At 42.3% G+C, this 24,080-nt stretch overlaps 2 protein-coding genes across 2 annotated transcripts in view; one reads left to right on the forward strand and one right to left on the reverse strand.

Annotated features, from left to right (window-relative positions):
* Window positions 1–24,080, reverse strand: part of LOC143425504 (alkaline phosphatase) — a 202,443-nt gene that overhangs the window by 37,913 nt on the left and 140,450 nt on the right. Inside the window, exons 3-5 of the mRNA XM_076898369.1 lie at window positions 12,850–13,024; window positions 3,689–3,867; window positions 357–564 (exon numbers count right to left, since the gene is read on the reverse strand). Of these exons, the coding sequence (XP_076754484.1) occupies window positions 357–564; window positions 3,689–3,867; window positions 12,850–13,024 (562 nt within the window). The remainder of the gene's footprint in view (window positions 1–356; window positions 565–3,688; window positions 3,868–12,849; window positions 13,025–24,080) is intronic.
* The window catches only part of LOC143425129 (caspase-1), a 34,524-nt gene continuing 24,688 nt past the window's right edge, over window positions 14,245–24,080 (forward strand). Inside the window, exons 1-2 of the mRNA XM_076897648.1 lie at window positions 14,245–14,381; window positions 19,446–19,690. Coding sequence (XP_076753763.1) covers window positions 14,245–14,381; window positions 19,446–19,690 — 382 coding nt within the window. The remainder of the gene's footprint in view (window positions 14,382–19,445; window positions 19,691–24,080) is intronic.

The raw sequence follows: 24,080 nt of genomic DNA on the forward strand, positions 1-24,080 counted from the left end.
ATCATAATTAGGGCAGACTAACTAAGAGCTAACTGCGTTAGAGAATTCACGCAATCATGCACGATCGATAGTTACCTACAAGGATTCAATGCGCAATTTGCATTGTTTAAATTGCTCTATTCCCACCGTGTTTCATTAATAATAATATTTCTCCTAGTTGAATCGAGCAGATTCAATCCGCGTAATGCAATTTTCTTGATATTTTTTCCGCACAAGACCGTGGAATATTGTTCTGCATTGAAACCACGTGTGGTTTAGATAGAGACTGTCATCAGTTCCGTTGAAATTTATAGCTAGTAAATTTCTCTCCACCCCGTCTATACATAAAGTTACGGAAACGTGTTCCTGTTCCTTACCCAGCAGATAGTTCACTTTCCGTGGATCGACATCCTCGAACTCTTCCTTATTAGCGACAAATTTCGCGGCCACGTTCCGTAACCGGTAGTTTCTCGCCCATTCTTCGATCAGATTTCTTCCGTCCAATCGTCTGCCCTCTTTATCCGGCTCCTCCGGGTCTTGGATCACTTTCGGCACGAAATGACGCCTGCCCCCGCCGAGGACCACCTGCAATCGATTACAATTTTATCACCGCGTATTTCACCGAGGGACCCGCGAAATCAGATTCTGGGAGCACTAAACTTGAACACTCGTCGATCGTTCGAAGGATAAAGATTTACCCTTTTACGGGATTAATATCTACTTAAACTGTTCGAGAGGAAAAACGCGAGGCTAATCTCTCAGAATTCTGAAATTGACCGATCTTTAATTATTTCATTTGAACGACGTTAATGAAAGTAATTCAATTTTATTATCTTATGAATTTCATTTGACATTCGCTGTTCCGTTACGATAATAAAACGAAATATTCATTAATTTCGTTATGAATTTCATATAAATTTTTGCAGTTAATTCGTGCGACTTTAAAAACGCAATTTTTCCATTAACCTCTGAATTATGGATTTACTTCAAAAGTCGATACCGTTGATGCTCGAAGTGCGAGGTAATTCGTGTTTTAACTGCAGCGAAAACATTCGACCCGTAAGAAGGATTTGATTCTGTTTAATTCAATGCAATTTAATGCGATTCCATTTTTGTATCTCACGTTGCATTCCACAAACAACCACCGCCATTAATTTCCTGATGATCATTATCGATTCCTGCGCAACGTACACGGAACTCCGTCTGGAAAACGAATTTAAATTTAAATTCAGCAAGTTTATCGCTCGTTCCAGCATTGTTCCGGGCCTTTCATTTTCGGAGCTGCTGTTTTCGAACGTTCGTCTGACGCACGTGTTTGTGTTCCATCAGAGAACGTGATCCCAGAAGCAATTTCGTAGAATTTCAAAGTCACCCAAAGAGAAATGTCCTTTTCGTTCGCGATTTCTCATTCCGCCCATTTCCGTCTTCTATTTTTTCAAACAGGTTGAAACGGAAGACGCGTTTAGAGAGGATTGCGAGTCCACGAGGTACATTGTACACCCTTATATTTTATCACGGATGTACCTGGCACGCTACTTGTACATTTCCATGGAACCATCGTGAAAGCAATTTCGATCGTACGATCCTTAATGGCGATGCAAAAATGTGAAAAATCCAATGGATTGGTTACGTGACCATGATAGAAAATAAATTTCATTCCGTTTCGCATCGTCCCATCGACGTATCAGAAAACTGGAATTCACCCGGAAAATGATCCCCCCGTGGACCTGTAATTCTCGCTCTATCTAACGGTCCAACTCCCTCGAGAGCTCCGGCTAAGCAGACTTTATCGAGCAGGAAGTTTTGCATAGAAGTTCCGCACAAAAGCGGTGGCCGATCTCCCGGACGAGCTTTTTTCTCCGCTTCCGCCGCCGCGGAAACATCATCCGGGGACCTCCTGGACCGATTGACCTGCCTAACTTTCGCTGATTGAACCGACGTGATTCCCGTGTCCTCCGGAGCGCCGCGAGGAGACTCCGTTTCCCGTAGCATCGATCGCCACGGGATCTATCCGCGGATCGATCGAAACTTTCTAATACACGAATGGAACGGGAGCCTTATCTTAGCCTCGGTTTTAACGAGCGAACGGAAGTTTCAAGGCGAGTGCCGCCGGAACTTTACGCCAGGCGCCGTTACTTAACCATCCAAGGATTCAAGTGATTCCAAGTGAGAATTATCAACTTCTCCGTTCAAATGGAATCGTAAAGCAGCAAGACACTAGCGTGCATATTATCAACTTTTCAACTTTCACCTTACGTTCATACGTTTCGAACGGGAGTTTCCAACTTTTATTTTATACGCGAATGCAACGATCTCCATTGGATTTTTCGATGTTATTCGGAAGAAATCAGAGCGGCGAGTCGAACGCATCGCGAATTGGAGAACGTTCCGGTCCTCGAGATTGAACGACGCAATTTGTACATTATGGTGCGAACAGTGGCCAAATATTTCACGGTGATCGAACTGTTTTATCGAGGAGAAGTGGGGTCTCTCGGCAGCAGGACACACTCGCGCGATTGGATAAGTTCTCAGTGGCTGTTTTTTTTTTTCCCCACGGCGATGTTAAAACGAAACAAGCCACGGTGTAAACCGTCCACCGATAAATCGGTGGATGGAAGTTTGCCACGAGTTCGCGTTCACCTCGCATTGTTGGTTCCAAACACCCTTCCCCCGCCAACTACAATCGTTTTAATTCGAGAATTTTTAACATTTCTCCCGGCCGTCGAATGTTTCGGGACGTCGGGCAATTTACTACGCCGGACGAGCAAATTCGTGAAATTGTTCGCCAATGTTACGCTTCCAGTCGGAGCATTTTAATCCAATATAATACAAGATATTAAAAATTTTTTTATTTTTGATTCGCGCGCTGTTTCTGCCCGCGATGGGAGTCCCGATGCAATCGCAATTTCCGTTGAGCTTCGCGCAATTTTCGACGGCGAAGAATGCGTTGATGTATTAGTTATTTTTAATCATAACACGCAAAGCATTTGCGCGAGATCGAACCGAAAAAATTGTTTCGATACGAGAAAACACGATAAACTGAAGAATTTTCTGATTCGCGTGTTAATATCCTAAATATTTTGTTGGACCGCGTTGCACAAATTGTATCGTTTTAATCAAGATGAAACGTTTATACGAAAAATTAATAAAAATACATTAACTACCTAATTCGTTGGAATCGTATCGAAAAATTTACCCGTAGGAATTTCCACGTTTCATAATTATCAATCTGTCGATTTCCACAAATGAAATTCAATATTAAATCCCAATTAAACCCCTCAAATCACATTATCGAATTTTTGTACGAAGCAATTTCGAATTTCTGCAGTATCGTAATTCGTTGAAACGAATTCAGAACTACGCGACTGAAATTCCCGGAAATAATCAAGAACCTTTTCTAAAGGGAGTTTCGTTATAATCTCTGTCGCGCGAAAGAACCGAGAGCGACGTGAAATTCAGAAACGATTCCACGTACCGCTCATCTCCTAATCCTCGTAGAAACTGTCTCCACAGAGAAGCACGATCGCTCGAAATTTCCAGGAGACGTTCCTTCGAGCACGAACCGTTTCTATCGATCGAATCACGTCGGTTCGTAATAACTATACCAGGATCCGTCGCAAATCCCCGTAATATATCCAATCGCGATTGGCAATCGTGGACGGATTCGAGAAAAGTTTCGGTATTTAAGCGGAACCGTAGAATCCCGTACGTTGATGTTACGACCGGGCTCGTCCTCGAGCAGCTGACGCGCGATGTCCTTGCACGAGGTCCGTGCAGCAGGTGGCACTTTGCCGTCGTCTTCCCAGTAACGACTGGCTGCGTGAGCGTAAAGGGCTGCCGGTGTCGCGTGCGTCACCCTCGTGGTCGTCACCAGCCCCGTCGATTTACCTGCAATCAGAACAAACCAAATGATAGGCATCGTCTCCAATTTTTAATAAATACAAACGGTAGATGTGTACGAAATTGTAAGTGTATATTTTATTAACTAACAGTCGCTATTAATCACACTAGTCGCTTTTTACTTTCTAACTATTCGCTCTTTACCCTGTCGCTGCTCGACACCAACTGACTTCCTTCGTTCCTCCGATCCACCTTGTTCCTCATGCATTCCTCTTGCATCGATTCCTCGAACGCTCGCGGTCACGTCTACGCTACCCTTATTATTCTTAGTCACACGATCCTGTCACCAGCTCCTGTCACTCGGTTCCGAGCACCCTTCTCTCGCACCTCGGCCTCTCGAACCCAATCGCACGCAGTCATTCTATTTATTGCCTTCTAAACATTCTGTCGTCCTATGTTTCCACGCATATCCAGTCGCACGCAAATAGAATCATTCCATGTGGCAAAGTTAACATCTATGAAACACTAGAATTCTTGCACCAACTATACTTCACTCAGGGTTCTAAAGTCCTGAACATTCTGCCAAATAGAACCTTCCATTCTGCTCGCTACGCTTTATGACCGCGCTACAGCTTGGATATCGATCACATTTCGCACAACCGAACGGAACATGGGCTACTCAATTCTCTATAAATCTGTAACATATATTTCCCTTGGCGAAAATATAAGTAGTTGGGCAAGCCTGGTGATTTTTCGAGCGGTCTACAATTTTTTCGCCATCGATCGTAGACGCGCGCGGCGGCCAGGTTTCCCGCAAGCCATGGCGCTTCGTAAATCAACCCCTCTCGGCTGGATCACCGTACTGCGGCTCGTTTGTTACGCCGCGGTCGACTTGATCACGCGCACGAGCCCGCTGCACGTGCACACCCTGCGCGTCCTGCGGTGACAAACTCTTGGCTGAAGGGGGCGAGAAACAATTAGCTCGGGTAATTTTGCGCCTCGCGGAGGGAAAGTCAGTTTTGGTGGGACGAACGGCGCGGTTTTGGTTGACGCGAGCCCGTGCCCTGAAAGGTGTGTCCCTACGAAATCGTATTTGATGGTGATCGAGTGCGTTTACTGCGAACGATGGTTGCGGCTCCCGTTGTTCGAAAAGTTTGCGCGTCGCGCGATTTGTCATTTTCGTTAATCGAAATATTTGAACGGCGAACTTCAACGCAAACCGTTGATTAGTATTCTTAATGTATGCTTCCATCGGGGTCGAACGACTTGACGGCGGGGACTAGCGCAGACGAGAAGGCGCCATGTTGAGGGTAGAAAAAAGAGAGGTAAATAGTCGAACACGACGGAGGGACAACTTTTTCATCGGAGGGTGATCCAGAGAAATGCGGTTGCAAATGAATTCCGGTGACGTGGCTGGGATGCCATCGTGAACCGCGCGTATTTTAATTAAGCGGATGTTCGCAGGATCTTCTTAACGGATCCCAACGAAAAGTCTCTCTCATTCTCGCTCTCCGTCGTGCACGCTCCTCCGTGTCCGCAGATGGGTTAACAGATTAAGTTGGCACGCGGAGATCTATGTTCTCGCGGGATTAGCAATTACGTTAAGTGGGACGTCGTTGGGACAGGTCGTATACTAATCGGCTCGAGTGCGTCGATACATGGCCCTTCATCAAAGCCTCGCTCTTGACCCTTTGATCTTGGCATCTGACCTTTCAATTATGATTTAGCATAACGGACGGAGGGCTGCAACGTCGTGTTCCTTTACCAGTGATCCGATTAATCGACACTTCTGGGACGTGGAATTCATATCGCGTAAATATTTCATCATACGATACCATTTTCTTGCTTCTCCGTGATTGCAATATTAATCGGTAATCTCGTAGCTTCGGTGACATAACGGTCAGTAATGGAACGTCTCGTGGCAAATAGAAAAAATTGTTACGTAACCACCCATCCTCGATCCAATCTAAGCTGATCGACCACGAAATTCTTGGGCGATGCAAATTTCCACGGGATCCTCGGTAATTCGGTTGGGAACGCTCGCGTAGAGGAAACCGCAAAGTTCCCCCGCAATCGCGGTCTAATTCATTTTTAAAGATTCCCAGGCTAAAACAGGGAAAATTTCCGCCAAACGGAGATATTATCCCTTTTTTTTTCATTTTTGTACCACGTTCTTCGTTCGGAGAAAATCGAGGAAGGAAAATTGAAACGCGAGGTAGGATATTAAGTTTGGAGATTGTTTTTGACCAGCAAACGCCGTGCAACTAAATTTGTTCAACCCGGAGGATATACCTTTGGACTTTTGTCCTCCCCATTTCGAATTTTTTTCTCCCCGCAATTTGAACTTTCTCGAAACGCTACATTCTTTTCCTCCGCCTAAGCAATTTCCGCTCGCCTCTCCTTCCATTACCGTAAACCGGCGTGACGCCCGCCAAGCTGCTGGAAAAGCGTTCGAACCTTCGCTCCGTCTCGTGAAGAATTCTAAAGCGTCCTCGTATTTTTAGGCCGACCCGTTCTTAATCGTTCGAGTCACGGTACAACAATTATCAGGAAATGAAACGCGGACCGGATCGTTTAAGAGGATCGTTTCGCGTGCTTATCTGTCGCGATTAATGGGTTGACAGCGCATTTGAAAAGAAACCGTTAGAGCCGTTGCATTTTCTCGACCTCTTGCTGTAATTAACGCCACTGGTAATCAGCACTTTAATTTTCTCCCGCTCTCTCCCTGTTGCCCAAACTACCCGGAAATGAAGACATTGAAGCAATCATTGCAAAATCTGAAACCCCACCGATCTTTCAGACGTTAAAGCTGTACATTCCCTATCGCGGAACAGAATTCCACACTTTTTCACGGAATGTGAGTAAAGTAGAATTTTTTACTTCAAAAAAACTTGCCACTATGTCCCCTGACAATAATGTTTTTATACCTTTTGCATATCTGCAAAAATCTGCAAGCCTGAACGGGAACGAGTATGATAGAGGGTAGAAAAAAAAGCATTTTGCTGGCGATGCAAGCATCACTTCTCTCGCGTGGAACTTTCTGGCCGTCGGGAAAAGGAATACATATCAACTGCGTGGCACTTTAAGGGCGGCGTTTCGCGACGCGATGGCGATAAGATAAAGCGCGATTTACATATAAACACTGGCAGCGGAAGGTTTTCATGTAAATTAAAATAAATCTGCGACGAAATTCCTTTAGCTGGAAATTCGTGCGAACCATTGTCGAACGCGAATTTCCCAACATCCGTGAAATGAAAAGATTCTCGCGTTATGCGCTCTGGATCAACCGTGAAGAAACAATTCCGCGATACGAACACGTTTCGGGATATCTGAGATAATAGGTACGCCAGAGATTTGCAAGCAGTCTGGGGAGAACCAGAATGGAATGCCAGCCAGGGGTAAAGAGCTTTGCCGAACATACTTCGACTTCCGCTAGTAACGCTTCTATCTCGTGTTTCATTCTGGAAACGTATACTACATTTCCCGCGCCACTATAGATTTTATTCAGGATTTTTTATATCCAGCAAGAAATTTTTATTTCTGTTCTTCTTATATTCAAAAATGCGTGATACTAAATAGAAATTTTTTGCTCTCGCGGTTTTATTGATGCATTAACCAACAAATACGAATAATACATAATATGTAACAAAAAAAAAGCTGACGTCATAACATACATATAGCATCTAACACTTTTCTTAGCCTTCGAATACGTTCTTATTTGTCTAAAAAAGTGCTCTAGAACGTTTCATTCGAATCAAAAGTATTTTTGCTCCAATTTTAATACGACCAAGAAGTCGCATAAATTTGAACAATATCATATTCTACGGGTAAAGGAACGTGCCCTCTTGGCAGTGATTTTTGTTTCATATCGATATCTCGACTGATTCTCGAGATATTGCCTGTTAAAGTTTAGCGTACGAGGACGAATTATGAATGGGCGTAGACCCAGTGACCTATATATTTTTCGGCGAAATGCGTACGCACAATAGTAATAGTAAAAGCGCTGATTCGTCGTCTGCTGCAGAACGGTGCAAGGAGCTTGAAGCAACCCAACGTGCGAGCGAGAGCGCTTCATTGATGCGAGTAGGACGGACACAGTAAAGCGGGAAAAAATACGGTTCGCTTTAAACGACGATATCTTGAGAATGGAAAGTCGTATCGGGATGAAATTGGACTCGTTTTGAAGAGGAGAATGTCTCGCGCTATGTGAGCGTAAATTTACAGATTTAATTATTATAGTTTTGCCGTAATAGTCGCGTAAAGTTTTGTTGAATTTAATACGCGTCGCTCGGGTATTTTACGATATTATCGTATTCTTTATGGGAAAAATTGCTTATTATCGTTCTGTTATATATTGTAAGCAGCATGGATGATGATGTTGATGATAACATGGTACAGAATTTAACGAACTAAAATGAATAGGAACTTTTGTTTTCCACTGCGCGGTTAACTGTGTGCAAGAGACAGATACGGTGAATCGCGTAATAAATTCTGTTCGATATCTTTAATAAAGGGTTGACAATAACTTTTGTTGACATCACTCACAATAGGACCATGTTGTACTTCAGTTTGCTGATAACACAATGGATTTGGAATTTTTAAACGCGTCGTTTCGCTTATAAATAAAATTAAGCGCGGCACGATGGTTCCTTTCAAATTGAACATTCCTTTACATCGGACTAATTGCATATCGGACATTCAGAAAAGATATTTGAATTGCGCGTGACCCTATCCGGTGTACTTGAAAAAACGGAAGTATGCTTAATAGCTTATTCCGATGCTCGCGAAAGTGGAAATTACTCCCGGTTTTATTTTCGCCGTGTCAACGTTCCAACTAAAAATTATTACGGCAATAAAGCACGGGTGTCGGGTTCCCTGCCACCATTCGTAGCACAATCTCGTTTAGAATCACATGACGTATCTACGCTTTCCATTAAGGCCTCTCTCGCACGGTGTTTTTTGCCGTCTCACGTCCTTCCTTCGAAAGCTTCCTTTTCTCCGGGCTCTATAAAGAACAATTTCGCAGATGGAGCGGCACACTTTCGCCGCGGAAGATAATGTTGCAAGAAAACCCGTCTGAAAGATGAAAAGGTGTGCCGGGGGGAGAAAAAAAAAAAAGAGGACAACCATCCATCGTCGGTTCTTCGAGAAAACCCGACACGACGCGAGCCGAGCCCGATAAACCGCGAATAGAAACGTTCGAATGTTCCCAACCTGCTCGACTTCCGCTCTCGGACGAACGTTAAATATGTTTGAGGTTCGCGAAATACTCTGAAATGTTTGCAAAATCTATGGAGAAGAATGAGCGTTTATTCTACGAACGGAATTAGAACGATTTTATTTTAAATAACGAATGAAAATCTCTGAATTTATCCCTCATGAATGTATTTCGCAGTGTTATTCTTTGCTTGAAATTATACCTTCGCGATGAATAATGGCACCTAATTCTGGACTCCGTCGTCGCAATTCTTTGCCCCACTTCCTAGACTCTATTTACATATTTCATGCATACACAGAGGCGCCGCTGATGAGCGCCGGTGATATATACCTTCATCCGCTGATTTATTCGGATACATTTTTATTTGAACACTTCACCGTAACTTGCGAACCTAACAATTGCGAGAACCTGGACGTTCTACTGATCCACGCGCGTCTCTTTATTATTCGCCGTCGACGTGACTGCGATGATACGAATGAATTATTGATCAGAGAGGACCATAGAAGTTAGCCAGCCGTCATTGGATAAAGTTCATTCGACGACGGAGTGTCCCTCCCCGTCAACGGAAACTCGACGGATGAATTTGCAAATTTCAGATCGGCCCAGGAACCCGCTGAACCTCCGCTTGAACACCCTGGAACTTTGCTCGGAAAATTCGCCGGGCGTTTCGTTCTCGGAATAAAACTGTCTTATACAGTAAAATCGATATTCCGTTTAACGAATTGCATAATCGATTCGATTAATTTCGCGCTAATTATTTGTCGAGACCTTGGCCAGCTTATGGATCAGTCGATAAAGCGGCATCGATGAACCTATTTGCCATCCAAGGCCCGTCATTTCATCTGCCCGCGAATAATGCTCGAGTGCGGGTTAATTAACGAGATATCGATGTCACCAATTTTTATTCGACTGACGAGATGCCCGTTTGGCAATTCGCGCGATGTTATCACAGATCGCATATAACGTTCTCGATTCGACGGAGTTTGTTTCGAAACTTTTTGTAATTGTCTTAATAGCGTGACAGAAAAATTGCTAATATATCTGTCCAGCAGCTTAAACTTAAATCTTGTGTTTAGAAAATCTATAGGATAGAAATTTAATTTAACATATTTCACACTCGTTCTGCAAACTCAATAGTTGCTTAATGAATTTTAATGCCCTCGATATTCGAACTATTATGAATCGCTTTAATGCTGGTCAAACAGCCGAGCTTTACCCGGATATTATGCATCGATCAATCCAAACTCGCTATCAGTACCTTATTAAAACGAGATGTATATTAGTTTCTATAACGATATTCGATCAAATTTTATGCAGTAATCAGATTTTAACTTTCGACAAATCGAAGGAAGCAAAGCGACTTGTCGCAAAACTTGTCACTAAATAGAAATACTCTACTTCGAAGGGAGAAGCTTCCCGTAGTTGAAATCCACTCACGAATTTCCATCCCGCTACACCGACTGTCTCCTACACGGCGCGCCTTCGAATACACAGACGCATCGTAATCAATTCAGAATCAGCGAAAGTGTAGCCGAAGTCAAACAGGAGCGGCAAAAGGCGAAGTGTCCTCGAGGTAGCAAGACACACGGTCAACTTTCTAATCGATAAGCAAACCTTCCTGTCCCTCGGTTTCGCCAGTGAACTCTCAAGGCGACTGATCGCGACAACGCGAGCACGCGTCACGCAATAATTGTAAATTGACAAATTGCACCGGTAAAGGGAGCAGAAAGCGTGCGAGAGGCGGAGAGCCGAGCCGTGTCAACGACAAACGGCGCGTGATTAATCAACCGGGCGATTCATCTTAATGATCGAGCTTAAGGCAGCTCGAGCCTTCATGCTCGTAACGTAGGCCCAGTCAGACGTACGGGAGACCGTGGCTATGTGCGATGTGTTTATTACCGCGCACAATGTACATGCCAGTGTGTGGCCTTGTTACTTGGTATATAAGCTCATTGTTTTCACGGTGGCTGATTTAACCGCGGATTGGCTACACTGACCGAATCATTTTCGGGTCTCACTTGCCTCAGCTCTTCCTACGAGTTCTTGACGAGTTTCAATTCTTTCATGAGAACGTAATACGCGTTAATGTCTCTGCGACTAATGAATCTGCTATATAAAAAGGATAAATTTGATTAATTTAATTTTCTACGCGAAAAATTCCACCTCTTGCGAGAAGTTACTAACGTAACCTAAGTGTCTCGTAATATATCGATTTTTAAATATTCTTTTCAATGCCAATCGATATACCGAATGGCAAGGGGAATAACTATCATAAAACATCCAATATCTCTCGTTCAATATAATTCGCGTTAGCTTGCACTGGTTTAATCTATGAAATTTCAATACAGTACTCTCTGATCGCGTACATTTTATGTCGCCTGTTATCATAGCAAAATTATCATTGTGGTGTTATATAAAATAACGTACCGTATAATCGCGTAGCACTAAACTAATCCGATAAACGATTATTTATATACATTCGTTAATTATATCCCACGGTACAAACAGTTTCTGCTTTATCCGCGAACTTTATTCTTTCTTTATTCTTTCTTACACTATGTCCATGCTATAAATATTGTCAATGAAGATCTGTCAGGTATCCGAAAAAGTACTCACTGAACAATAAGGGCACGAATTTTTTTAGATACCCGACAGCATCGAGTAAAAAGGTATTTAAAAGTTCAAAGAGAAGCCTTAAATCCTGGTTCGAGTCTGCTAGTCGCGTAACTGTCCGTATTTTAATTGTCAGCTCGTATCGGTGGCAATAAGGATCGACTGGTAACTGACAATATGATGAACCAGCCAGCATCCCTTAATAATTGTGCACGCGCGTTCGAGAAATCCTGCTAATTACTCGATACCAGGGTATAATCGGTCTATCCGGTGGGAGCCGTAGCTTAAGCCGAAGCTCAATAATTTCGATAGGTATCGAGATGAGAGTTTCTCTGCGTAAAGTCAACCACAAACCGAACCGAGTCCGACGGGATCATAAAAACGTGAATGTTTGGAAAATTGTTAGACCGTAGTAGTTATTGTTATAGAATAAATTGCAATCCAAGCGAACTTGTAAAATGAAATTTACGAGTGTCGTCAACGTTTCACGTTCTTCTCCAATTAAAATATAATACGATTTGTGTACGATGAAATCGTAGATTAATAAAAGCATCACACGTTGAAACCATACGAACGATGTTCAGCGTTTGCGATTAGAATGTAAGAATTTCGCGAAAATACGATGCCTGAATTTTTCGCTAACAACCTAAAGTTCAGACCTCGCCGCTGAATTCATGATCAGGCTTCTGTCACTTTACTAATGAACGTAGCTGGTGTTTGTACAACGAATCGCGGGAGCGGCACGCTGTTTATTCGGAACAATCACCGCTTGTAACTCTCAAATTCGCGAGAGTTTACTGTTACCTGAGTCTGTTCCGCAGAGGCGGTCAGAATTGCGCGCGTAGAAAATTTACGCTCGAAAATTGGCTCCTCTTTCCGCGATATTCGTTGCACGATATTCGGAAAAAGCACGCGATGAAATAACGTCAGAGTCTTGTAATCGCGATAATCCTGTTGCGACTCGATTACTATCACAATGATACGCGTCTTATACAAAAACGGACGCAAAATTGAACAAATTGTCACATCTCGGCTAATCACAGTGGATTTAAAAAAAATCAAAATCGAATCTACAGAAAAGCATCGAGTGCTAGTTAAAATGAGAATGGCAATCAAGCTCGAATTGATCGGTGTCAACGTAAAGCGATCCGCGCATAATCCTTGGCCGTTTAGTTGTTGACGTTCGCGTATTTACTCACCCTGCTCCTGCGCCCAATTGATAAGGGATGGTACACGCGCATCAGAAGTGGAATAACAGTTCTCGAAGCGTGCAGAGGAGTCCAGGCCAACGGTCTCGTAATTGGCTTTAACTCCGCAGAGTAACGCCGTGGCACACGCCGAGGACTCTCCCACTTGAGCGTCCATGTTGTAAGTCTGGAAACGAACGAAAATACGTAAGATACTTCAATCAATTTGCGATGTCCGTTCGGATGGTAGAGGTTATTGCTCGTAAAAATGGTCACGACCAAGAAAAACGTACGATCCTCGAACACGCTGGTTTCATGGGCGATAACGTTTCAATTCTGTCAGAGGATCATCGATCGTACGATCGTTCATTTAAATCATTTCTCATCTTACTACTACATTTCCATATGTGATACAGATATATGTACATACGTCGTAACGTGTCACTAATTTGTCGATTAATAATTACAATGAAAATATTATATCGCGCGACCTATAATAGAATATAATCAGTGCAAACGAGAAAGAAATCGTGGAATCAACATCTTTCGCAAGAACGTCGTTAAGACGAATACAATTCTTATCAAAGACAATGAGCGAATTTCGAAACCGCCACACATGTTCGTTACAAAGGCTTCGACTAAATTGCTTCGAACATTCGATGCACCGTGCGTTATTTTAATCGACGTTCCTTCCGTGGTCGTGCCTCGAGAGCTTGCAGGTGAGAGATCAGTGGAGAGTGTACGTAAATCTTTCTCGGTATTATATACGCCCGGAAAAGCCAGACCTACGTAAAATACTGCTTACTTCCGGCAGTTTTCTTACTATTCAAAAACCGTACGGACCACTCTGAACGTCGAGTGATCCGAATAATAATTTTTCGGCGCGCTGCGATCCAGATTTACGAGAAGGTACGAAATTCCGCTGTGAAATGCGAAATTATGATTCACTTTGATCAATGCGGTTGATTCAATAATATCGAAAGGAAAATTGTATCTTTCCGTTTTCCACGTAGCTAGAATCGTTCAATAAAAGCATTGTAAATGTACATAGATTAAACAGATTAAGAGCAAATTCTTGAATTGTACTAATCTTTCCACGTTCTTTTATATAAATTATTCAAATCAATTGCCCACTGCGCCAGAGAACGCACAGCATTCATTAACCGATCGGAATGAGGAGATGAACACGCTCGATCGGACGGAAGACACTTTATGCAGGGGACAATTTGCGGTATTATTCTCCTCCTATCATATTATTAGTCATCGATCGCGATTAACATTTTCCCAGGCAGTCCCGTTATCGATATCGATAAGATAAACGCGATATAAAGCTGTATCTGACACTAGCTATCGGTGTAGATATTCAGCAACAGTGAGAGTACTAAGTTGGAAGTAGAGAGTACTAAAATGGAATCAAATTCAAAGAAAATAAATTCCTCGGAGGAGGCAAAGAAGCCGCAAGAATCCGCAACGGAATGCGACAGTGCCCCGTGCACGCAGGTGGTAGCAAGCGAGGTGGATGGTCTTCTGTTCAAAAAGCCAAAGTAAGTGGTTGTGCTTTACCGTTTCGTTGGAAGATCGATCGACGCCTGACCATTTACGTTACGACGCGATAACATCGAATCAACGTAGAGGCAGGAGAGGGAATTTTGAAAAATTGTTGAAACGAGTACGAGAGGAAATGGATGAAAACAGTTTTCCTCTTCGAGCGGACACGTTAACGGGGGACGGTGATGTGTACGCGTTCAGATATCGAACTATAGATAAACGTCACTTGTACCGTGGGAGACATCCGTCGCGGTGCAATAAACGGAGGGACGTGAAATTTCGCGTGATCTAGCACCGCGTGTATAAAACTAAACGGAACACGGGTGAAACGGCGAACGTACGTATTTACTGGGCCGAGGATTAACGTTTCTATGCGGGAATTAATTTCACGCGGCAGTTTATGGCCGCGCGTTGCCCGAGGAATCCGCTTATTGCAGACCGAAGTATTTTTAGTAAGATCCATCTCGCGTGCGGTTACGATTCGAAATGGTTTAAGGGAGAGAGCGCAATTTCCTCTACCTCCCGTGGTGAATCCGCTCTCCGTTTAATTCATAATACGGACCCCGTTTCCCTGGAATCTACCATAAAGATAGTAAACCCAATCACTGTCCGGTCGCGTTAAACCGATGTACCGTCGACACCAATTACCAGGGAGGCAAAAAGTGTCGGTTCGAATGAAAACAAAGTTGACAGTCCCTCATTCCCAATTGTAATTCTGTGGCAACCCTCTTCCTTCAATTCGACGGGATCGTTATAATCGTTCTAGTCGCCCTCCCGGGACTTATATTCACGGTGGCAGGACAGCGGACGGGGATGGGCGTTACTCGTTGGTGCAAAATGTTTTCGAGCTTAAAGGGAACGCAGCGAACCGCTATAATACCGGTAACTCGTTTCTCTTTCCCAATGAACGTTTGTCTGGTAATGGGCGGCAGGTCCTCGCGCATTTATGACTAGTTTGTAAGCATTCCATGGCGAGCTTTGTTAACCGGACTCATTATTCGTGTCCGTGTGCACGAATTTGTCCGGCGTAATGCCCGTGGAAGCTTGTCTGCATTCAACTGCGAGAGGGTCTCTCAAAACCGGGATTTCGGTATCTCGCGGTATTTAAAAAACTCGATTCACACTATCGCCGCGTATGTTTTCGAATCCCCCTTCGTACCTTCCGCCTCTACCGTCTTTAATTTTAATGCGCACCGTTTGAACGTGAAATTATTCCACGTTTATTGACAAGCTTGAGTCGAGAAGCGTGTTAGACGTGCAATAATATCGCCTATTTGAGTAGACTATTGAATAGGCTCTGACATAATGTTTGACGGGTAAACACGAGCAATAGCACGACCATAATTGGAGACAGTAAACATCGCATAAACACATGTGTTGGTTATACTAAAGTAAAATTATCTTTGCATAAGCTTGAATATTATACGAATCATTGTATCATTGGAGTAATTAGGAAAAAGACACTCGCTAACAGTGATAAGAATAAAGTTTCACGGAAATAAGATGAGAAGTGTTGAGTTTTCGAATGTAGACACGAAGAAGTTAGGCAAGCCGCAAAAATTGCATATCTTAACAGTTTTATCAGATGGTAAGCCAGAAGGAATATCTCCAAATTTAACTCGTTGTTTGGTGTTAATTGCATTGTCATTACTTCAGCGAGTGTTAATTGATTGAATTCGTTAATTATACTTTTCGAACGATAGGTAACTGTAGGAAATGCGGAAGAATGATGTTTATAATTTTGAAAAAATCGTTCGAATGAACCTTGATGAAAATTACGTGCTGAAATAGTCTGAAGAATTTTGATTTCTCTCTGATCTGGAATCGTTAAAACTTCAGAGGCGCATTTGGGTGGGAGTTATGCTCGTTAGACTCGCGTCTCGAGCACGCGGTGCTCTTCCTTAAGAAGATTCACATCCACGCAAACTCCATAAATGTATACAATTGAACCTCGTACACTCGTCACTAACACTCGCTGGCGTTCACGGAGTTATAATATCCGACCACAACGATGGTCGCTCCACGCTTTGTCAGCGAACGCACCTGCGTTTACATCAAGAACGCGCGTTGTAACTGCTACGATAATTGTTACTCGCTCAAGAATATCCCGTCGGCCGTAAATGTAAAACACACCATTCGTAAACTTAACCGCACCGAACAGCAATGCAGTTATTATCGCGAAGAGTGTTCGAGGTGCAAAATATTGTTACGGGACGTTAAGCTTGAATTTAACGGCGAAGATATCGTTTGTGCGGACAATTTAAAGTCAAATTGAGTTGCATAAAATATACATTTTTATGTACTTAATCCTGTTTACGTTATTTTACGTTCCAAAGGCGTGATTGCACGGCAAGTACATTAATTAATCTCAATATGATTTAATAATCTTGATAACATATTAAACCGTAAAGTAAAAGTATTGATTGAATTCCACGTATCCAATAAGACAACAAACACTTAACAAAGCATATCATACGCTCACCATTTAATTTGAAATAACGTATCTCACGTGTTACGTGTTTATCTTTATTCGAAGCATACAACGACAAGCTTCGCGCGCAATGTTACCCGAACTGCTATACTGAAGTTCACTTAAAAAACAAATTCGCGCATTTTCCAGTAACTTGAAGCAAAATTCGAGAATTCAAACAACGCGATAGATTCCGCGCGAAATAACCCATCCGAAATTGAACCACTTCCACCGAAACCACCCTTCTGCATCCCAAACAATCCGAAAGAAGGTATTGTGTATAGGTATACGATCTTAACCAAACAACCAGCTAAACTCGCTCTTTGCCCCGAAACTACACTCGAGAAACTCGAACACCAAACTGCGGAACTAAACAAGCTTCGCGCCTTAAATTAATCAAGAAGTCGAAAAAGTTTGCAGCCCGGTTCGCCAGCAATGGAGATCGCTATATCCAATCTGGCGTGGATCTGGTGTGGTAGCCGTGTTTTGCTTGCTCTCCGTAGTGCGAGAACGGCGATAATCTCGCGGGCAATTCCCAATTCTCCGGTTAGTTCGACTCGGCCGCGTATCCACACACCTTCGCAGACGAAACGGCTGAAACGGTGATTCCGCGATAGAGCGTGAAAGCTCATCGAGCGGGGATTCCGAATATAAGTTCAAGTTAAATTGACCGCCGTGCGATCAGGTGGACTCGTACGCACATACGCGCGCCTCCACATAGATTAGAGAATCTTCGCTCAGCGAGCAACACGCTTCGTACGTGGCGAAGCCAGCTGCTACGTGAGCGGAAAATGCGACACAGTCTAATGCACTTTGAACGGTGGCCCTCGCGACGGATTATACGCCGTCGCGCCTTTCGAAGGCGTGGAAACGTGTGCGCGACGGAAATTGCCACGATACCGGAGAATTAAGGGCTCAAATGCTTTCGTTCGGCTTGTTTTAAGCGGTTTTGCGCGGTGCTTCTGGAACTAGATACGAGCAATTTATATATAAGCTTGTACAGGTGCGCTATCGAGACGATTATGATGGCATAAACGTTAAATAATGATACTGACACCACTAATCTTGCTAATAGCTACCTATAGGGAGATCATGCAATGATAAATGATCGCAATGGACAGAGAGCAGTTGGAGGAGTGCAGACTTCAATTGTTCGAGTCATTTGAAATGTCACAGCGTTCGTGGTTACTTTCATACAAACCGCAGTAGAAGCGTTAGCTCATATTATATGCAAATGCGTTTCGATTAAAGCAAGATTTCGTTTACCGCGCGGTTCAACGCTTCCAATGAACCCAAAAAGAACGGCCCCGATATGTCTAATAATCTAAACGTTTCAGAATTCATTTGAATAATTAGAATACGCGTAGAGGACCCAACGACTGAACGCTCGTTCGTTAGATTCGCGGTTGAATAAACGTCTAAAAGTTTCTAGCCGCGCTGCGCTCGCCGACCGTCCACCTTCGCCTCCTGGAGATGTAATTTGTCGCGCGTCTGCGAAGCGTGGCGTTGTTCCAGCAAACGAGCCACCCCCCTTTTCGGGACTCAAAATTTTACGAGCAACGTAAAAACCGTTGAACGCTCTCTGTCGACAGCGAAACTGCGAACACACGATTTCAGCATGGACATTTATGCTTAGGTTTTTTTTTCTCTCTCGCCCTCTTTCTCTCTGTATTCCTGTCGTCGCATCGATCGACGACGTACGAAAACAGCGAAGTTTGGCGACCGACGAAAATACACACGCGAACAAGTTATTACGTACCGGGGAATTCACGTGCGCAGATATTACAGAACAGGGCGTGAAGAATTTTCAGCCGTGTAATCCGATGTGTAATTAGTTCAATACTAGACGGGCTCGAATGCAGTCGAAAGAACGAATTACTGCATCGAATTTCTATAGGAATACGAACCTTTAATTACTGTTCATTCGCGCAACGGACTAGGGTCGATGCCATAATCGCACGGTAAATTGATTTCGCGTGCAATACGAATTGTTTAAACTGCGTTCCCGATGACAAATATATATGCTGGTAGGGAATTTGGAAGGGAATAATGCAGGATTGTTGCCGATTATTGACGAGAAATTATTTCCACTCGATGCTCTCTGGGGGCTCGGTATACTTTTCAATTCAAATTCTACAATCAAATTTGAATTCGACATTCCGTAGGGGATTGCGTTTGTTTCTCGGTTAGTATTCGTGTACTTGCTTAATAACGAAGCTTCTTGTATAGTGTTATACTATCCTATATAATGAAATTGGAATTTCTCGCTTCTTGTCGCCTCAATAACCGTGAACTTGTACCATAAACCCGGTACGTCCACAGAATTGCTTCAAACATTCGTATAAATGCCGAAAATCCTCGAAGATTTCACGTCATTCGTAGCTCGCGTTAGACAACAGCGAAAAAGAAGCAAACTTATGCTATTTAATTACGACAAAACTATAATTAAAATCAACTCAGAGGTTAAATTAAAAATCATTGGAAAAGACATTTAATGCCGTTACTTAAATATTCGTTGTCCTCGTCGTAGTAATTTTACTATTTCATAATCTGAAGACAGTTCTCTCAGAATTAGATCTTTCTTTTCTAGGGATTACAGCCAGAAAAATGTTGTGTACACTGATTTGGATCCATTATCCGAGGTGTACAATATGAACCATGCGCGCAGGGGCGTTGCGATAATCTTCAATCATGTGAACATTAAGAAAATGGTTCGAAGAACGGGATCTCAAAAAGACGTGGACGCACTGTCGGATACGTTGAAAACATTGGGATTTGAAGTACGAGTCTATTTGGATCCAACCCTCGAATCGATTTCAAGGATACTGCAAAGCGGTAAGTTGAAATCCGAAAGAATACTTAACAGCTTGTGGTAAAGTTAAATTACTCTTCTAACTCTTCTACGCTATTTTCTTTCTTCATCTAATCAAAAAGTTTAGGCTTCAAATAACTTTAAACCCTGCTATTGATTCACTAATATGACGTCACGTATTCATGATCGTTGAAGCGAAAGCGATTGATTAAATATCCCCTGAAACGTGGCCCGCTTTTTTACGACCATCCGAGTCGGCCTGTTCATTGAGTTCAACGGTGAACGCGCGGTAGCTTCGGGAACGAAAAGCTGAACAAACAATTTGCGATCGGTCCCCCGACGTGTACACGCGAAATTGCATGAAAATCATTCACGAAATTACGATAAATTCCGACGAATCGTTCCTGCCTCGAAATTTTTATTTCGCGTAGCTGGTAAAACGCGACTTGTGCGCGCGCGCGCGAGCCACGTTTCATACGCAGTCAGAGACAGATTTTAATCATTTTTTTTTTACGTCGCTCGTTAAACAACGCGTAGTTCGCTATTGCGAGCAGAGACGTATAATACGCGAAATAATTCATTTCAGGCATGTCTGCGTAAATTCCGCTTTGATATACTTCGCTGTAGTTCACGTAGACCGAAAACGTGATTCCATTGTGACAAGTTAATAAGTAGAAATGTTATCGTAGATATCAAAGGAACGACTCATCTGTTCGATTCGTTTCTCTATTTTATCGGCGACCTTTACGTTATCGCTCGCCTGTTTTTCTCGTTACGTTTTCAAAACTCATATCTCTGACGTGTGAAGTAATTTCGTGGCATTACGCTATGTATAAATTGCAGAGAAACGAATGGATAAAGTAATACCGTATCGTTGTGAACACAATTTTCTTGATACGTTACAATATAGTTTAAAAGAAACTTCGTGAAACTATCCAGCTAACATTATTCACTTTGCTTTGAATTTTTTTCTGAATCAACCGCGCTGCTCACCCAAAATGAACTGTGCAATTTCGGGTTTAACCCGCGTAAGGCTGTAACACGGGCAGAAAACTGGAGCGGCAAAGCGAGCTGACGAGTGCCGGAGCCTTTGCCGAGCAAAATTGTCGGTAAACCGTTTGGAAAGAGGACAGAAACGAGAGCGCGACTGTCCGTGAAAAGTCACGGGCAACGGAACGTTCGATCCTCTCCGCCGTCTATCTTCCTCTATTTCTGTTTATCCATTCAAATATTGACACAATGGACGTCACTATCGGACCCGACATACCTTACATTTATCAACCGCCTTTGTCGACGTTGGACAAAGATGTTCTTACGTTGCCACGGCTGGCGCGAAACTCGTAAATCGTACTGAATCATCCGTAGCTCGTAACAAACATTTTGAAGGGTTTCATTTGAAACGGCCTACGGAACGGTATTGAGGGGATGTCAGATTTCAATGAGCGCGCCTCTCAGCTGCTACGGGAATATTACGATATCTTTCCCGCTTCCCTCCGCGAATCGATAAAAGAACAATAAACCATCCAGCTTGCGACTAACACTTGCACGAGATATTATTTTTAATCCGATCAGTACGATAAGATAATAGAACATTTTTATAAGAGATGGTTCAAATAATTTATTATTATATATATTGTACTCTTTATTCGTTCTTAAGCGGTAATGTTGCTTCTTCAAATCCGAATGCTAATTGCGTTCGAAAGTACGCTTAAAGGGCAAGGGTGTGCTCATGAGGAAGTTTCCTCGATTTGCGTGTAGGTCGATTCTCACGCGCACTTGGTTCTGATCTATGTCACTCATCCAAGAAGAGCAGACAAACCCATAAACCAAACCCAAACGCCAACATTTTTTAGGCACAGCGCGATAAAAAGGCTGTTTTGATAAAATTTATATCCCGCACTTTTGATAAAATGAGTCGATATTGGTATTTGGAAAAGTAAGATTCTCTCGATGTATAATCTATATAACGAGGGAACCTGTTTGCCGAGGGGATGCAGAAGCAGGTGCAGAAGCAGAGGGGATGCAGAATTCTTCATGTGGAAAGATAGCACGTGCGGCAAATGTTCCTGAAAGATGTTGAACGATTTCTAACGAAAAATCATTCAGTTTCATCTTGTAGTTATCTTTACGTATCAATAATGTTGTCATGTGATGCAAATAGCGATAGTATCAAATATGAAATAGGAGGTACGAATCTTGATGATCTAATTTTTCAACCTTAATCGGTATCATCGATATGTGTGAAATGGAAGTTACTTCGAAAATGTTTAAATTAAGCCTGTAAAAATGTCGAATCAAAATATTTTTCAATCGAAAGCTTGTATGCATTCTGTGTGTAATCATCGAAGGGACGTTCGTGTGTTTATTAACAGGTTGACGTTGAAAAACAATATTAAGTCAATTCGACCCAAAAATGTCGACGCAACTCGTCTATGAAAATGAATTCGTAGCCATTTCGAACGTTCTATCGCATTTGCTGTCGCCATTTATGACGCAATAATTGTATTGGTGCTTCAATCTCCTCTACCGTAGAGAAAGTTGATGGAGCTTCGCGATTCAAATGGGAATACCGTTTAGACGATAATGGGAATGCAATGCTGTTAATAATACAGGTAACAAGGCGAATTTAATATAACTTAAAATAAATAAATATTTAAAATAATTAAAAATATTTAAAATATTTAAAATAAATTAATAATTAAAATATTTAACAACCGATTCGGTTTGTTCTTTGTATCTACTACTATTAACTTCGTGGACAACTTACTATTATTTTTTCTTATTGTTACATCCATTTGTTCATTATTAATATTGGTTCAAGCAAATTGTTTCGTTACACGATTAAACATTTTCTGGTGTTGTATCCTCAGTTGGAAGAAGCACCACTTAAAGTAAAGTAAATAAAGAATAAACGAAAATATTATAAAAGCAAATATTACACAAAACACGACCTTGATTATTTTTAACCGGGCAATGTAGGTAATTAACTTTTTCTGAAAATATTTCGTTTGTCCTTTGTTGCTTCTCATTTCGTAAATAAAACACCTCTACTTTGTAAATAAAATTCGTGCCACACGCTAGGGGAACTGTCCACGCTGAAGCAGACAGCGTGTTTATACGGTATTTTCCCGTCGTTTTCCGGTCACGATGCCTCCTTTTCGTGTCACGCTCATTTACATACTTGCTTTATATAGAATACCCGTTTCCACTTTTCGACCCCATCAGAGTTCACATATTTCGAATTCACTGTTCAAGAAAACCGCATGTTTATACATATTTATAGGAAGTTTGCCCACCCGTTTAAGAATACAAGATGATCATATTGTATGTATGCATCGCAATTTCCTTCCACGATTCTAAGATACCTCTACAATTTCCAGGAAGTTACTCAATTTCCAAATAGGAATTCAGTCGTCCCGTTGTATGAATTTCAACAGGATTTATCATTTAATATCACGCATACAGTCTTCTATTTAAACAAAATCAGAACATACTTAAGTAAATATAAAAAAATGTAAGAACAAATTGAAATAGTGAGGGCTAAGCAATACGTATGCGTGCTGGAATACTTTATTCGACTTGTTCTGAATCCAAGGGTTCGTACAATAATGCCTTCGTAGATCGTTCCTATTAGCCCCTAACGCCATGGACCATCTGAATGTTTAGGCAAGGGCCGAAATAGGGGCGACGCAGAAAGGAAATGCACATGGCTCTCTTCGGCTCCTTATGCACCCTGCTACCTAATATTTTTTACACGAATATAGGAGTCTCATTTTAATAATTTTGTTTGACAACCTAAACAACAATTTTTAAGCTTGTAACTATCTTGTTATATACAGACTGCAACAAATTTTATTCAGTATTCATAAACGTTATCCAATTATATCCTCTGTTTAAATATGCCCTACTTTCCTCTACGTAATAATCCAATAATTTTTGCGTTAAAAGCGTATCGAAACCATAGTCGATGGAAATTTTATGCTACAAGAGACTGAAAGCTGACGCGATCCAAAAAATACCATTTTTACCAGAGTGATATTGAAACTTCGATCCTGAAAATAAACTTCCTTTGTCTTTCACGCCGATCATAAATTCCCTCGGATCGATCGCCGGTAAATTCACAAACAGTTGGTCAACCTCCAAAGGGAAGTTAAGAGATTCTTTGTGGGGCAAATTTTTCCACGAGCTCTGAATATGAACCAGGGCCTATCGATAATTCTCTCTGTCTCGCTCTCTCTTTCTGGTCGAAGTCTTTGTTTCAAAGTGTAGCGTGGGAAGAGAACGGAAGATAACAAAGCCCGTCATCCCTTGAACACAATTGTAAGGGCGCGGATAATGATGGCAGTCGATGAATGAACGCGTTACAAGAAGTTGCACAAATATTTTACAAAGAAACGAGCTCATTAAACGTCC

This window comes from Xylocopa sonorina, chromosome 7 (assembly GCF_050948175.1).
Source record: "Xylocopa sonorina isolate GNS202 chromosome 7, iyXylSono1_principal, whole genome shotgun sequence".
Classification (NCBI taxonomy): Eukaryota; Metazoa; Arthropoda; class Insecta; order Hymenoptera; family Apidae; genus Xylocopa; species Xylocopa sonorina.